Raw genomic sequence first — 18482 nt, forward strand, 5'->3', positions numbered from 1 at the left:
CTTTTTTCTCCATTCAGGAAGATCCAGTGTTTTTGCTGCCGAATGAGATGATAAAGGAAGCATTGAGGCACATTTCCTTAACATTTACACAATTTGTCTGTTATCATGGCTGCTGCTTAGATAGTTCCAGGTCAAATCATTCACTTAGTAAGCTTCCAAAACAAATTCACTGTCTTGTCCAGCTGGCGTCTCTTGTAAATGTCATGAAAACAGTTTAAGATAATGTTCCAAATTGTAAAAATTAACATCTGCGAGCTCCGTGACATTTTACGAGTATGAGCATCAGCTTGTTCTCTCATCACGAGTGTGTATGTGGAATGTCTCCCGTCCCTCTTGGCTTTTCGGGATCACTATTTATGTCTCCGTGACGTCTTTATGATACACACTTACTCCTGCTGGTGTCGTCCCTGTGTTCAGCCATCGCCACGACTGGTGCTGTGACATTTATGGGGCTTCGCCGATCCATTCTATCGGATGTTGGCAAAGGTGCCTTGGGGAGAAGATTTTGCATTATTGAAAAGGCAGAGTTTGAGATGCCTCAGGGGTCCTTCAGGCACGAGCTGGATGACCCCCGAGGCATGTTCGGTGCACTTGATGAAGCAGAGGGAAACACTGACGAACAGGATGAATTAATGAACAAAAGTTTTTAATGTCAGCTATAAATAAGATGAAAGATGGCTGGAATCATGCATTATTTTGTAGCAAACTTACTAGTGCATGGGAAAAAAAGAACTTCAAAAGAACACACTCTCTATTTAGAGCAATGCATCTCCATCAAAGAGAAAATAACAAAGAATTTCAACAAACAAGGTAGCTGCAAGGGATTTTGAACTGCAGGGGTTCTATTTACAAATATGCACCTTAATTACTTTCTTTTCCACGTTCTTTTGATATCAATGCAAGGCTGCTTTTAGGATACTACATATATGTGGTAACGCGCACACACACACACACACACACACACACACATAAATGTACGAACCTTAAAGGGTGTGGGAGTAAAGGGGTTTGCATGGGAGATACTAAGGAACAGACTGCCGAGAGTTTCTGCTTCCTAGGATCACAGAGGGAAACACAGATATAGTTCTACAGAAAAATGCTACCAAAACAGAAATTTTCCACCCCCTCCGCCACCAAAAAACCCCTCTTCTTCAGTCCTTTTGGGTTTCTGTGTAGGTGTTAATGACTCATCGCTCTATATATAATCTGGTGTATATATAACGCTCACGATTCATTGCTGTCAAACACTGCCAAACATCAGTAACTGTGTGGGAACAGAAATTAGAAGAAAAAATGACAGCTTGTCATTCGTTCCAGTGAAAAGTTAAGTTTTGGACATAGTGGTTGAAACACACTCACAAAAAAAAACAGAAAAAGAAAAAGGGAAGCAATGTAGTTACAACTCTTTACCTCAGTGTGTCAGTGTTAAGTTTATATTTTGATGCAAATAATCTTTCAACTTAAAAAAGGAAGAATCATTTAATCAAAGCTGGAGCAAATCTTGAACCTATTTATCTCTAATGACCTTAATGTGATGCCTAAAGTTGGCAGAGGAGCAGTCTTACCTTACTGTTGTGTGTGTTGGACAGCGGTGTTGGAGATAGTCTTTCATGATTGATGGGATTAGGAGACTGTGGGCGAAACACAAGATGTAGAACAGACAGATGAAAACCTATAGGACTGTGAGATCTGAGTACAATTTTGATTATATTATCAGTAAAAAGATACTTTTATTTAATATCTCATCTGTCTTGGGAACATCATGTTTTACTGTTACAAATATTGATGCACATCTCCTTGTGCTTTCTGATACAACACACACTGAAATTGCTGTTTAACATTTGTGTTGAAACTGAGTGCAAAACTGTTAGAAGTCTCAAGAAATCCAGCTGTTTTACAATTAGAAGTATACATATCTGAATGTACAGTAGACTGCAGAAAGCGTTACAAGCTTAGAAAGTCGTGATGTTTGTTGTGTCTGAGAAACACTACCTGAGATCTGTCTTGTCCTGACTGGACTACAAGGACCACAGAGTCTCCGGCCCGGCGGATGGCCTCTACTGCTTGCTCATGGCTGGCATCTCTTAAGTCCACACCACTCACCTTGACGAAGAAAACAGACATTACAGCATAATTGTTGCAAACATTGTTACGTCTTGACCTGTTAGGGTTTTTCATTGACTGATACAGCTTTTTAGACATCAGGGGAGCTGATGATGGGCCAGTTTTAGCCCACTCCACACCAGTTAAACAGTAATGTATTACATTTGGGTCTAATGCCTATAGCAGGATGTGATATTGAACAGAAGATATATCATAAAACTCAGAACCAATGGATTAGACATATCTAGATTCTAATTGTTTTGTCTTATTATAGGACAATAAAAAAGTAGCATGGTCTGTGCTTGTTGCTGGAGTAGATTACAGAGCAGAGGAGTAGTGTGCACACTTGCAAACTGCACCAAAGTTCAGTGGTAGTTGCTGGGAGATTGAACAGATACACAGGAAGTAGCTTGTTTTGGCAGCTGCAATTTGAATGCAATGTGCATTTATTGGATTGCCAAAGAAAAGCCCTAGAATTACAATTACCAAGGAGGAGGAAAAAGAGCAAGCAGGAGTGTGGGTTCAGAATATTTTCAGAGTTTTAAAAGTTTAAGCTTGTTCAGAAGCTGCACTTGTATCACAACTGTTTCCATGTTTACCTCAGACTAAGTAAAGAATGATGGGACAACCGGTTTGTGTATTGGAGAGTCATACTGAGACTCATGAAACTAAAACCAAATTAAAGCACCACAGCGACTGTGGACACACAAAATCCAATATGTTTATGTGTATTATACCTTATGATTGAATGTACAAAGCTGTCTTCACTAGACACTCTGTAGGCTCAATGCTGCATAGAGCATTTTGCACATACAGTACATATACGTGAGTTTGAAAGCAGTACACTGTATCTACTGCTTTATATGTAAAGGGCCCCTTAGACAACTTACTCCCCATATCATAGATGTGTTAAAGACCAGACCAATAGACATGACTGATGATCATTGAGGTATTGACTTTGGCTAGGACCCATGGACAGTAAACATCTTTAATTAGTAAATAATCACATTGACAGAAAGGGTTTTTAGCCTGCCACCAACAGATGCACCATCTGTTTAACTGTCTTAGCATGCTTAGCCTTGGCTGATGTAGATTATTTTAAAAATTGGTTAAAAATGGCAAATTAGAAATTAATCACCCTTCAAGTCTACATCTAAACATAATTCATTACATGCTGAAATACCCATGCTGCACCACTATGTGGCAAGAATGTCCAAAATGATGACATCAAAATATAGAGGAAAAACATGCTCAGCTTGGTTAAAGATTCTGCTTTTTTCTACCATTTACAGTCTCTTCTGTTACTTGTTTTTTTCAGTACATAATCAAATTTGACAGCGACAGGATCAGGGTAAAGTGAGACAGACCCAGAAAAAAAAACATTCAAAAGCTCTGTATACGTTTGTTTTTAGGGCACAAAGTGTTCAAGAGAATAGACAAAATAGGCTCCTATGTCATTGTTTCTGAAAAGCTGCATATCACTTGTCCACGTGGATCCACAAGGAGCTGAGTTTTTAAAAATCTCCACTCTGAAAACCATTTAATTATTATTTTTTCCTTCAAAACTTTAGAAAGACATTGATATAGCAACTGATGAGGCAACTTTTCTAACAGCTGACCACTTTTTTTGTCTGTTTGTGTTGTACACACAGATTCAACAAAGGTACAGCAGAATGACATGCTCTCCGGCCCTCATCTGCCCACTGTTGTTGAGTCTGTGCTCACAGCAGCTTCAGAATTTTTTTTTTTCTCCTTGGCTGATGCAAGTGGAAGTTGATGTGGTCTTCTTCTGTTAAAGCCTGTTCGCCTCAAGGTTCAACATGTTGTGCATTCTGCTGCTATTCTGATTTTCACATTTGTGAAAAAAATGTTTTCCAGCAGAGTATCTGTCACTTCAAATATGTGTGGCTGTTTTCCCCTGATTTTTCTTGTCATCAAAGCATCTCTAAAATCTGCAGCCTTACCGTTACCGACAATCATGTCTCAATCAAACTGGTCACATTTTGTCTCCACTCTTGTGTTTTATACACAGTAATATAAGGTAAAGAATGATTTTGTTCCTTGCACTTGAGTAGGGATGACAAATGCAAGAGATAAAAACTTATTTTTACAGTTACTCCTATATTGTACAACAACAGCAATTTAGCTAAACCTCAAACCTTTTTCCTAATAAAGACAACAAGTTAACATAATTTTCTCAACATTTAGACAACGCAATTCCCTATTACCGTTTCATATTTTCCAGTTATTATGATTGATAGATAAGAGAGATGACAACACCAAATTGCAGCCACAACATATGTACTGTTTGCCTATCGCCATGAAAGGTGGACAATCATTTAATTGCCTCTGTGTGTGTTTGTTTGTATGTATATTTGCAAAATAGCTCATGAAGTAGTGGACAGATTTTAATGAAGCTCTGAAATTAATTATTGGACGTACAGCTACAATTGATTCACATTTGAAGTCAACCTGGTTCAAGATGGCCATAACAGCTAAATGCCCTTAGCAAACACAAAAATATCTAAAATGCTGTCTTTTTTTTTCAGATATTGAGCTGGACTTTGGTGTGTTTGTAGCTGAGAGTCATTCCCTGTACAGTTTCCAAGCTGTAACAAATTGCCTAAGATCTTTTTTGTCCTTTAAACTTTGACATGCAGGATGGTAGGCAATAGGCATTTCTTTAAAAAAGGCTACTATTTTTATAATTGCTTTTATGTTTTATCAATTCCTTTACGTTAGAACATGGGTTGTACATGCACTATATGATTATACTATGTTGTTTTGTTTTTTTCCTTTGGAACCAAGTCCAAACAGGACAAACACTGTTTTTCCTTTTGTGTTATTTTGTAATGTAGAGGAAAAGAACAGAAATATTTTAATTTCAGCTGAACATCTGAACATATTCAATACTTTGCACATAAACACACAAATGTACTCTTCCAATTTCAGTTATGTCTTACTCTGTCTCTGTAACCCACTGACACACATGTCAGGTCCATATATGCACACAAACCTCTAGGATCCTATCTCCAATCCTGAGGGTACCATTATGTGCTGCCGGGCTGTCGGGGCTGATGTGCTTGATGAAGACACCCCTCATCATCTCGCCACTGCTCAGTCTTCGGCCCATTCCTCTGCCTCCCATGATGCTGATACCCAGGGATTGGCCTGGTGCTCGAGTCAGCCGCACGCTGAAACACAGAGCAGGAGGCGTTCTCAAACACTGCACAGCTGATGATCCTTCTAAAAACTCAGGTGGTAAATGTGTCCTCAGTGCAATACTGCAAAAATGCGTACACAGAATTATTTTGGTGGGTGTTCCTTTTTTAAGTCTCCTACTGTTTGCTGCTTAGCACTGCAGTTTCACTTTCTGAGATTAAGTCAGAACAATAAACTATCATCTGCCAGGGAGCAACACAAAAGCTGCTTTTTGTGTACATGGCAAATTAGTGGTTTATCCCAGTGGGATGGAGGCACAAATGCAATAAATACAAGCTGGGAAAGTAGTCACGTCCTGTGAACCTCAGAAACTTGAGCATGGTAAATCTGCTGTGCTGCTCTAATCCCACTGAGGACCTAATTTGAGCAGTCTTGGATTACGTAAAGCCTTCTCTAGTACACAAGTCTTGAAAGGCAGAGTTTGAAAACTGCAGAAAATGGAAAGATTTGAAGGAAGTCCATTGACAGTTGCGACTGAATTTGTTGATTTACTAACCTTTTAGGCTGATCCCAAGACAATGTGGTGTGAGAACAGAGATCTTCATTTTCTTCCTCTTTACCATCCACCATTATCTGCACATCTGGCTTCAGGAATTTTTTGTCCGCATTCATTTTGTCACTGGTCTCCTTCGCAATGTCTCCATTTTTTCCAATATCCTTACTTTTTTGAGGTAGATATTTTGGAATTTGCCAACTAGTAGCAGACAAAAACAAAAACATTCATGGAGAAAAAACAAGATTTTAAGACACAGTCTAAAAATCCCAATCATTCATTGACCAAAAAATGTAAATAATAAAAAAAAAGCTTTTGTAGCATTATTTTATATGTCCGGTATGGGAATTAGCTGCTTTTTCAATGTTATGTGTTTTCTTAAACTATTCATAATTTTTACAGTATTTTAATTAAATTTCAATTCAGTTTTGTGTATTTATACAGCAACAATTAACAACAAAAGTCATTGCAGGACACTATACAAAAGAAAAAGAAAAACAAGTCCAAATCATAAATTCAATTCAAATCCAGTTGCAGTAAATTCAATTAATATTATCAAGCAATACAACCCAATAAAGTACATAATGAAATGCCAATTAGCAAAAGTTATCTAAGGAAGCCAGCAGTTTGCATTACATCTTTACTTTATCACAATCCCCCATCCTGAGCAGCACAGTGCAGTGTACAGTACAGTGTAGTGAGGAAATGTGGTCAGTTTTTCCTCCAGCAGTCTAAGCCTATAGCAGCAGAACTGAGGGATAGCTCAAGAAACCCAAAACAACTCTAACTATAGGGTTTATCAAAAAGAAAAGTCTTGAGCTTAGTCTTAAAAGTAGACAGAGTGTCAGCCTCAGTGACAGAAACAGGAAGTTGGTTCCACAAGAGAGGAGGCTGAGAACTGAAAGCTCTGCCTCCTGTTCTACTTTTAGAAAACTCTAGGAACCACAAGTAAACCTGCAGTCTGAGAGCGAAGTGCTCTGCTAGAAAAATATGGAACAATTGCATCTTTAATATAAGATGGAGTTTGGTTGTTGAGATCCTTATACATTAGAAGTAAGATTTCACTCAATTTATAACCCAACATCCTTTACCTCTGCTTCTATAACACAATAGATAGATGACAACATCACTAAAGCAGAACTGCCATCGATATACGAGTGTAATTTCCTGTTTTTTAGGTCGAGGCACAAAGTCACTCTGGTTGACAATGAATTGTGGAGCCTTGAAAAGATGCACTGATTAAGGTGCAAATATCCCTGAAAATATATATTTTCTGCCAGTGAAGTCACAGCAAGGTTGTTTTTCATGGTTTATGTGTGTGTGGGTGAATGTTAATACATACAGACACACACACACACACACACACACACATATATATATATATATATATATATATATATATATATATATATATATATATTGTGTAAGGGTGTGTAGGAAAAAGGTAAGGAAGAACAGATTTTTTTCATGAATATGTTTAACGGTGTAGAGCTGTAATAAGCCCAAGGATGTGAGTGATAGTAGTGCTATCTACACAGCAGGAGTCTGTAGCCAGTTAATGTTCAGAAGAGGGCAGAACAAATGATTCTGAAAGAGAGCGGCCAGGAGAAGAAGAGAGGAACCAGGCAGGTAGGAGAAGCACAATGAGGAAAAGAACCAAGCAAGACGACTGAGAGTGAGATGAAAGACAGATGTGGGCACAGACGGAGTGTGTGTGAGAGAGAGAGACGTGATTGAAAGATAAGACTGAAGTGAGACTGCAGAGAGTAATAGGAGTGAATGTGGGAGGAGAAAGAAAGAGGCTTGAAGATGGAGTGAAAACAGGGACAGACAGAAGCGAAACAATTCATTTTTGCTGACAGTCAGCACTGAGATCCATAAGCGAATGGCTAAATATAACTCAGAGATTCAACACAGAGTGGAATGGAGAGGAGAAAATACAGACACTAAGCTGGCTGCATCCTGCAGCAATCCTTCCTTGAGTATAAGGATAATTAAAGTGAAAGATAATTGCCCTTTAACACTCGAGAGACATGTAACAATATTAGCCACCTCCGTCTTTAAAAGTAGCACCATTAAGTCATCTACACACTGGTCAGTTTAACAGGTTCACATTTTGTTCTTGCCTTATTAAAATGATAAAAAAATACATAAAAAAACACCATTTACATGCAATACTTGTTATTTGTGAAAGATTGTAGATTTCATTTAGTGAAGTGACCTATGAGAAAAAATAGTTCCATATTTTTGACAGAAATACGACTCATTGCTGTAAAACAACACGACACAATAGAGCGGTGGTTAACACGGCTCCAGGTCAATTTGTCCCTCAATCAAATTGGACTTTTGCAGTTTTGATCACTTAGGACTCGTACTTTTAGGTATGAAAAGAAGTTGTCTGACATAAGTCTCTTCGTGCTCACCTACACCCAGGCTGTACCCCCCTCAGTCCACATTGTACCCACACCTTTTCATACCCACTTTTGCAGTTTTATGTCTGATGTTGTGGCTGGGGTAGGTCAGAATTGTGGCAAGTTGGTAGGGATATGTAATGTACATGTTATTTAACTAGGTCTGAATGATCAAAGTTTGTCACAAAATGTTTTGAGGAAATTAACCCATGGGACTAACATGTTCTGTTGCTGTTAGATTAATGACAAACTGTGCATGTAAAAAGCACCTAATAACCTATTAAGTTGTTGGATGAGTGGTTGCTGTTGTTTATACTTTTTGTGCCACCCCAGTGAGAGGCCCCAAGTTTAGGTGACCTTAAATAATAGGCTGAGATCTTTGTATCTTATATTACCTTGTGTCTGATGCTGGACTGATTGTAGGCACTATGGCCGGGCCTTTAAATGGTGCCTTAAACGAAGCAGAGGTCTTGATTGTGGTTGGATCTGGTGTTGTTGGTTTGTATTTGACTGAGGCAGACAGTCTGAGTGCTGCTGAAGTCAGGGGACTGGGTGATCTGGCGGGGCCTGGCTCAGGAGAAGGTGTTGGTAGAGTCGGTGAAGAAGACGCACTGTCTGTCGAGATAGATGCCAGAGGGGGCAAACACAGACGACTGCGGTACTCATCCACCTGATGAGATGGAACGTAGGTTATACTGAAAAAGGGGGGGGGTAAAAGAATGTTAAACATTATCCACGTAACTCCTCTGAAAAAACTCAATTTATACAGAATAACTGAATCAATAAATCTGAAAAGACTGAGACAAATTTGCTTAGAAGGATGTTAGAATATTACTTTGTATTTGCTGAGTTAAAGCTTTAGTGAAGATTAATACTTTAATTTAAACTAATATTGATAAATAGTGTCAACAGTTGGTCACCCTAATAAAGCGAAAAGACAAGCATACGAAAAACATTAGTTTAAAATATTCAGTATTTCTGCAATATGACCTAAAGCATGGAGAAATTTATCACAAGTTCCACATGTAGAAAAATGTTCCTTCATGCCAAAAACCCAACAGCAGATTTCTGCGAGTGGAAAAAGCACACCAACTAGTGTTTTCAGTATTTGGTTTATGGTAAGCAGGTGTTCTTGGAAGAGACAAGTCTTTAACACATACTGGATGCCTGAAAGTGATCTGGACTAATAGCATTTAGTAGCTCAATTTATCATCATAGAAGCACAAATTCATCTGTCTGCCCAGGTCTGGTCTTGGAGGGCCACTATCCTGCATGTTTTAGACGTTTCTCTGCTTTGACACGCCTGATTTGAATTATTGAGCAATTAACAGGCTTCTGCAGACTATGAGGATCTGCTGAAGAGCAGGGAAACATCTAAAACATGCATGATAGTGGCCCTCCAAGACCAGGACACCAGTGGTTTAGACAAACTGTTTTATACATAAAAATGGCAAAAGCAGATAATATTCGTCTGAAGAAAGAATTGGTCGAGGAGCAGTATAAACCTGTTTGATTCAGTTCAAATACAAAAATCAAAAACCCAAATCCAGACATTTCACTGTGCATGCCAAGACACCCACTAAAACAGCCTATCACTTCTCAAAGTGAGAACTAGCCATGAACCTGCACTAAAAGCTGAGTGACATGCTGACTCAGATGTGGTTCGACTCTTCACAGTTCTGAAGTGCAAAGTCATGTGACAAATGTAACTTAATGAGAAAATCCTGACATTTTCCTTTCCTTTGAACTATTTGACAAATTAAGGCCCTGCAGTGTTTCGCTGACTTCAAACATGACATTTCTTGTTTAAACAAAATAGCTGTTTTAACAGCGCCCACTCACAAATTCATAATCCCCCATTTATTTAAACCACTTGACTCTAAATTTGTGCTTCAAATATAATGTGAAAGGGATAGTTCAGACTCAGGTTATGAGCAATTAATATCTTATTTTATTTGTTGTAGGTAGATTTTTGAACAATCTTAGTTTGGAGAAATAGTTTAATTCTGACTGGATTGATGAGCTAGTGCCAGTCTAAGTGGAGCCAAGACTAAAGTGGACTGCTGCTGTGGTCAAACAACTTTAATCTAAATAAAAGTCCATAGTGGTTTGTGTAAATGCTCCTTTATAAACCTTCACATTACTGTAAATTTAGCATGACTTGATTATTGCAGCACAAATATTTTATTCTTTTATTCAGGTTGCTCATAAGTGCTAAAGCTAGCTGCCATTTCTGCTTGCAAGTAGCCACAAAAAGGTCAGTTTCTCTAGTCTGAAAATAATTGAGACTAGAGCTGTTTTAAGATGTCAGTAATCCACTTTAGCTTTGGCTTCACTTGAGCTAGCTGTTAGCTCATTCATCTGGTCAAAATTAAACTCTGTTTCTCCAAACTGAGTTCATTCAAAGAGCTATCTAAAACAGGTAAGACGTTAATTCTTCATACCCTTTCCACAGAACACAACTTTAATTCTTTATGTATCTTTTGCCTCTCACAGATATGTAATATTGAAACATTTCCCTCTAAATAAATAAGTTACATTGCCTTTTTTTTTTCTTCTGTAATTGAAATAATCAACTGATTTTTAAACCAAACTGTATAAAAGTTAAAAGTTGCTTTGGGATCATATTCCTGCAGAAATGCACATTCTTAAAATGTTGTCATTTCCCTTCAAGTTCAAACAAACATTTAGTGTCAATTTCTTTCAAGAAACAAAATTGTTGCATTTTTTTTCTGGACAGACAAAAGTTTTTGTTTTGCATAATTATAGACCTGTTCATGCAGTCATGTCAATAAAAGATGTCAAGGACATGATTAAAGCCCACCCCTCCCCTTGTCCACTTCCCTTCTTGTTCTATTCAATAGTGTGACACAACTAGAGGACATAATGCTGGAATCTGCTAAAAGTAAAAAAAAGGTTCCTTCTTACTTTCAAGGTAGCACTTTGAATATTTAAATCTTGTGCACTAAACTGTTGGGACTGAACTATGTGGACATCTTGTCTTGTTTAAAAGAGAAAGTTTGATAGTGACAAGTCCTCGTCCTTCTACGTGTCTTACTCTGAGGCTGCCAGAGCAACTCAGCTGCCTCCACTTGCTCTTCGATTGTCTGAAGTGCTGTCAAAGGAAGGCAGAGTGAGCATGTGTGTGTTTGCAAATGAGTATGTGTACGTGTGTGCGTGTGCGTGGAGGAGAGAAGGAAAAAAAAAAGAACGCATGCGTTTGTTCATCTGTGTGTGTATTCTGTGTGCAGTGCATCCATGAGAGACTCTTTATAACGCTCTTTCAGAAGTACAGTGTTCAAGGTGAGATGAGTGATGAATTATTCAGAAATATTTCCCATAGCAGGAAAAAGGTGTTTTTGGAGGTTAGGCCATTGAAGAGTTGTGTATGTGAGTGTTAATGTGTGTGTATGCCTTTAAAAGCATAAGTGAGAGAGAGGAAGATGGGAAAAGACTGAGAGAGAGAAAGCGAGTGGGTGTTTTGCAGGGCAGAGGGACGGCGGAGGTGGAGCACGTCCCCAATCAGCCAACCAGGCATTCTCGATGTGGAGCCATAATTGCTGATGTTAGAACAAGTAATAATAAACTCAATATTTCTTCAGGCCATCTTTAAAATTTCATCACCGCATGTGAACATGACTGTAGCGCCTCAGTGAACTATGACGGCAGAGTCAAAAACAAGGTCAAAATAAAGATCCAAAGGGAAACAATATCATTTATCCGAAGAGATGCAGTTAAAGTCAATCTTCGACTACACATTTTATATATTTATTATGGACATTCGAATCATTGTCTTCATCAAATGCTCTCATTCAAATCAAAGAGACCATTAAGATTCATGACTAGGTCTAAAAATGTGAATGGAATTCAAATTTCTTTTCAGCGCTTCACTGTGCTTTCTATTCTCTCAGGATCTTTCTCTGTTCTTTCAAAATTAATGTCATCCCTGTAAAAATGTGCTTAAGCTATGTCAGAAAATAAAGTGCATAAGCGTACTAATTATAGCTATCCTAAATAACTGACAGGCCTATGTGGACATTGATAGTATTAAAAATATTCATGCATATATGCCACAAATTTTAATTCACCAATGTCAGATTATAAATGTATAGTTTTGTGTTGAGGGATGAATGTCAGTGTAACAGCTCTAGAATAAAACAAAATGTATGTAAATAAACCTCAGAGGGAGAACAGATCATCACTAATCCATAGAATTATTTAATGAAACTTTACACGAAAATGCAGAAGCTGCCTTTTAAAAGTTCAGTTCAATACACTCTGTCAAACCATCAAAGGAACAAAGAGGTTAAGTAGAAGTCAGATGCTGATTAACTGACCATCAGCAAATGTTAATTTGTCAATAAAAGAAAAAAGAATTTGAGTTTCTTGGCTTGTCTGGAACATTTATGTATTTGCTAACATAATGATGATGAGGAGCATCAATTTTGGAAGTGTTGTAATACAATTTTCAAACATTATAGAGTCGATAATTCTATAAAAACATATTGTTTTCTTGCTGCTATGAGAGGTGGACAATAATGTAAATGTGTCAGTGTGTGTATTCATTTGTCTGTCTGTTAGCAAAATATCTCATTTACCAGTAAAAGGTTTTATTAAACCTGTAGAAAGTAACTGGAAGAATATCTATAACTAATTAATATGTGGAGTCAACTCAATTCAAGATGGTTGGCACAGCTAATCAAACTTACCCAACAAAAAAATAGCTATTGTAGGCAAAAATCATTAACTCATAGGGGTCAGTTTAGTAGTTATGTATGATATCTCCAAAGGACTGTGGTGCATTGTGTGTAACCTCTGTCTGACTAACATTTAATTTAAAAGTATTGCTGCATTAAGCTTGGACAGTTACAGCTCAGTTTTGGTGGTTTATTTGTGGTGATTTAACTTCAAACTGAGGTTTAATTATCTGAAATAAATGAGCCCACTGAATGAGTGCGGTCTTTAAACTATTAACATCAGAGAACTTGATTTTATAACAGATAATTAGTAAGGATGAAAAATATAAGTTTGCCGTGTTGGATGTCAGTTTAATTGTTCCGCCACTTTGATGACTAATAAACAAAATTGCAGGAAGCAATTATTTTGCAGAACTTTGCTATAACTCAGATGTACATTAGTGTGCTCTAAACAGCATGAATTCTGCTGTCTCCCTAATAAGAAAACATCAGTGTCTGTCAGGATATTTAACAACTCTGTAAGTAAGTTTTGATCTGAGGATTCCTTTTGAAAACAGATGGTGTGTGAAGGACCTCTGTTAGACAGCAGAGAGGTCTCTGATGGTGTTATGCTGTGGGAAAGGGACCATCTCCTCACCTCATCTCTGGCCCTAGGACAGAATGTCTGCGCAGCATGGCCCTGGCCTGGGTGCTGGTCAGATTGGAGGTGGACTCTCCATTGATGGCCAGGATGATATCCCCCACCCCCAGCCTGCCATCCTGGCAAACAGAGCCCCCCTGGACCACACTCCGGACCAGCATGCCTGTGCCATCCTTGATAGCACTCACCGACATCCCTGCCAACATGTGCACAAACACACAACACACAAACAAAGCACATACAAGCAGGAGTGAATGGGAGGGGGTTGGCTAAGAGTGCTTTGACTGCACGCCAAACAGACAGCCGCCCAAACAAACACCTGACGGTGGCAATAATCAGCATAATCAAGACAGACTCAAGGCAGATTAACACACAAACACAGCCACACATGCTTGACATTTACGCAGCGTCCTCCTTCGCAGACACACTCGCCTAAGTTGAACGCACACAGTCACACACACACACCTCGGCAAAGGGCAGAGGACACAGGTGACCGGAGGAGCAACACATGCCATTCGCACAAACACCAGACTTTGGCATTATCAATTTGGACACTAGGTGGATTACACAAACACTTCATTAATGCAAACAGGCAGAAGTAGGTAAATCTGGCTTCAGAAACATAGGTGCACACCACATGCACACACATTCACACCTTGAAGAAGGGGAAGGCTTTAACGAATTAGACAGTCTGGTCTAAGGCGAACAACATCGCTACTGACTAACAATGCACATCCACAACACTATGGTCGTACATAATTTGAAACTGGTCAAAGAAATGACTTTGTGCTTAGTTTTTACTTAAATAAATAGTTTATTGGTTTTTTTTTTGTTATTACATTCAAATTGCATTACAATCATAGTGCCTGGAGTACATTGAACTGGACACACAATCGCTGCCAATTAAAGGACAAATAGAACAAAAACAGAGGAACTCTGAATATATTATGATGAATATTTCAAAGTCCAAACAGGCTGAAGTACCACAACACAGCAGTAGAATACAATGACTATTACAAATGCTACTAAAAGAACATTTAAGAAGAATAAATTGCAAAATTCCATTTTTATATAAAAGGTAAATGTTTTGACCTAGGTAACTCTTCTTCATATTGTCTAAATTTTAAGGAATAACTCAGATATTTTGAAGTGGGGTTTCGTGGAAAGCTTATGTACAATTAATATCTTATCTGTTGTAAATAGCTCTTTGAACAACTTCACTATGGAGGAATACGGTTTAATTCTGATTAGATTACCAGGCTAACAATTAGTCCAAAGTAGCTCGCTGCTATCTTAAAAAAAACTCCCATCTTAAAAAATTCAAAGTAGTACAAAACACCATTTTATAAACCTTCAAAATGCATTCAATAATATATTTTATGACACTGTTATTCTGGCAGAAATAGTTCAATATTCCTACTGGAAGTACCCCGGAGTGCACTGGAAAAGCTACAACTAGCTGTTGCTGCCACTATTTGTACTTCCAAAAAATCATATAATTATATGTAAATAACTAAAATGCAAAACTGATGGTAATTAAAGTATAAAACATTCACATAAACTACTCAAAAATTTTGGGAACTGGACTTTAAGACGGCAGCAATCCACTTTGGTCTTGGACCCATTCTGACAAGCCATTAGCTCATCAATTAGATCAAACTTAAACTCTATTTCTCTAAACTGAGGCCATTTAAAGAGCTAGCTACAGCAGTTCAGATATTAAATGTTCATAGATTTTACACAAAATCCAACTTGAAAAGAAAATGAAAATCTATAAAGACTGAATAGGCTTCTTATTGTCATGTTTCAAATAGGCAAGGCAAGAAAAAGAAAAAGACTCCTTTAAGTCCTTCAAACCTTTTTCTCTTAAATCCTGCTCTAAAATCCACCCAGATTCTTTTGCACAAACAATGCTCTGTTTCTTATCACTGAAACTGGACATTTAGTCATAGAAATGGATGGTGTCATAGATAGCACCTGTTATAAAAAAAACACTCAGCAGAATGAATGTGGTACTCTGTTTCTTTTCAAGAACTTGGAATACACATTGGGATTCAGCCATTTGGAGACCTGCAAAAGTTTGGGCAAAATGGGCATAAATGGTTGACATTTCTCATGAATATATGGACCTACAATGGCAAACTAAGAGTGCCAAGCAAAAATCTGAAGGTCTCCTAAGTGATTTGAGCTCAGGTGATTTTTATGACTGGTGACCTGTCTGGGGTGGCCACAAGAGATTGGCACCAGCTTGACCCAGAAACAAAAAAGCGGGTAAAGAAAATGAATGGATGGAGGACGTTTATGATTACAATCAACTAAAGGTCCTACTCTAAAGTGTTCAGTTTGTCTGTTTTAGGCTATAATCTCAACTGAAACCAAGTTACAGTTTGTACTCAGCTCAGTACCATCAAGGAAGATGGTGCAAATATAGCATTTAAGAAGACAGCTAAATGTTTTAGAACCCAAATTGCTCAGTTGAGAACGTCACTGAAAAAGCAGATTTTCGAAAATATGCTTGAGGCCAAAGTCAAGAAAACCAAAGATTTTGCTGAAAGAACTGGTTGTGAAATTAAAACAAAAAGAAAAATTCAACTGCCATAACTTGCAAGAATATTCAGAAGACTTTAAAACACACTGGCATGGTAACCAACCTTCATCAGCCAGCATAAGAAAGTCTTTCCTGCATTCTCACCTCTAAAATGCTAAGTTTTTTTTACTGCATGTAAAAGTAAATGTTCATACATAGTTAAACCAAACTGTTTATGCTGTAATGACCGAAGCTCTGCATGACAGACCAGAAACCTCACAAACTTAAAAGCCTTTTGCTGTGAAAATGTGTGAAAATCATCCAAACCAGGAGTGAAAGCGTTTAAATCGGCTGCAAATATTTACAAATGTTACACAAAACTACAGGAGTCTATTGCTGCCACCCCAGCAAAACTAAAACACAATCATATCACTTTCTAATGTAAAACACTCATTGTCTGAACTGTAATTTTCACATTTTAACAAAAATGTTTTCACATTATTACAACATACACACTTCTATACTATAACAAGAAAACTTTCATGTTTGAAAAAAATGCCATCACTTCACGTAAAAAATATACAACCACGTTTTGTTATAATGTGGAATCTATATTCTTAGAACTATAAACCTTTGACATTAAAACATAATATGGTTTTATTTTATTTTGGCTGGGGGGGCAACAATTTGCTTGCATACTCACTCCTTTTCTTTTTTATTGTTGTGGAAAAACAGTAAAGAAAGAAGTTAATGACTTCACAGAATTTGCAACAAAATGTTACTTTACAAAGATGTTTACTGTAGTATTCCGATCATAGATGCCCAAACTTTTGCATGCCACTATTTACTAACCTTTTTTTTAAACTTTAGATCACAGTTCTTAACACAAAAGCAACAAATAGGAATAAAAGGAAAAAGAAAAATTGGAATTTGGAATTTCCAGAAGACTGTGCTTCATCAAGTATCTCAGCAAGATAACCTGAACCCTTTAAACAGATGAAATCAAAGAATGCACTGATGCTGTGACCTTGATTTTCTCTACCACAAACATTTACATAATTTCAAACTCTCTCGGTCTCTCCTTTTCTCAAACACACACACACATAGGTGGTGTGATGCCTTATCCGAGCATGTTACCAGAATACAAATGAGTTTGTTTCCTTATGCTTTGCATACTGTCTTTAGATAAAAGTGCAGGATAGGCTTCCACCCTTTTGTTTCCCTGTCATGTTCAACCAGCAAAACACTGGACTTGAGGTTAAGACAAAATATTATAAAGAGTGAAAAATAAAAAAAAATTTTTGAAAAACTTTACATATAAATCATGGGTTTCCTAAATATTACCCTAATAATTTCTTCACCCATGTACTTGTTTCTCATCCAAACGCACACACACTTACGTACAGCACAAACGCACACATGTATCATCTGCTCTCATGTATGAGGGGAACATCATGTCACCACTCCTCTTCAGGGCAGTCGTCATCACCGCCTCCTATTAGTGTCATAATCGCCATGCCTGCGATGTACACACACCAAGACACCATCACCATGAGAAAGACGGAGAACATACCAAGGCTACGGTTGCCCCGGACAACAGTGATTGTCCTCTCGAAGCTTGTGCGAGGGGGCAGAGGTGGCGCTTGCTGCATATTGTCATCGTCCATTGTGCTGCAGCGATAACGCAGCTGGTTCTCCTACAAAAGAGGGCAGCAAGAGACACGAGTGAGTGCACGACAGAAGGGTGGCCAGTAAAACACAAGTTATTTTTTAAAAATAAATAAATGCAAATAAATAAAAATATAAATAAATAAATAATGTAAAATAAAACAAGTTCCTAATCATACTGGAGCTTTGAGGTCTTGGGCTAACATTGAAATGACAAAGCAGTCATTCATTTTAAAGCAATAGGCTACAAGAACCTGTGTGCTAAACTGATCTATATGATTTATAGATCACTCAAAAAAATTCATTAAGAAGAAAAAAAATATCATGACAGTCAAGGAAACATTAGTAGATCTTTTCTAAACATTTCCACATCTGACTGTTGGCTGTCCCCATCCAGCCCACAGGAGGTCAATAGAAAATCAGAAATCAAAAATGAATGATTCTGCACAAAACATTAAATTGGCTTTTACTGATTTTTGCAGTGCTTTTATTTTGAAGGTGAGTGCTGAGGTGTTTAGGTGGGTTGGCCACCAAATTGAACACAACTTGCAAAGTAAATGGAAACTGGAACAATGTTTAATTGTTTGTTGACCCTGAAATGCTATTAACTAAATTAATACATTTTATATAATGAATACAGGAATTTAGCATAAAAGAGTAGCTTTAAAATTCTTTTTTTTTTTTCAACATGTAATTTCATGTATCATGAGGGAAGGTTTGC

The 18482-nt window shown here is 37.6% G+C and overlaps 1 protein-coding gene across 1 annotated transcript in view; it reads right to left on the reverse strand.

Moving 5' to 3' along the window:
• The window catches only part of si:dkey-92j12.5 (multiple PDZ domain protein), a 60990-nt gene that overhangs the window by 15418 nt on the left and 27090 nt on the right, over positions 1-18482 (reverse strand). Inside the window, exons 19-27 of the mRNA XM_017425813.3 lie at positions 17667-17790; positions 13564-13762; positions 8625-8924; positions 5822-6019; positions 5120-5297; positions 1993-2103; positions 1566-1631; positions 983-1054; positions 391-490 (exon numbers count right to left, since the gene is read on the reverse strand). Coding sequence (XP_017281302.1) covers positions 391-490; positions 983-1054; positions 1566-1631; positions 1993-2103; positions 5120-5297; positions 5822-6019; positions 8625-8924; positions 13564-13762; positions 17667-17790 — 1348 coding nt within the window. The remainder of the gene's footprint in view (positions 1-390; positions 491-982; positions 1055-1565; positions 1632-1992; positions 2104-5119; positions 5298-5821; positions 6020-8624; positions 8925-13563; positions 13763-17666; positions 17791-18482) is intronic.

Source organism: Kryptolebias marmoratus, linkage group LG3 (assembly GCF_001649575.2).
Source record: "Kryptolebias marmoratus isolate JLee-2015 linkage group LG3, ASM164957v2, whole genome shotgun sequence".
NCBI classification, from domain to species: domain Eukaryota; kingdom Metazoa; phylum Chordata; class Actinopteri; order Cyprinodontiformes; family Rivulidae; genus Kryptolebias; species Kryptolebias marmoratus.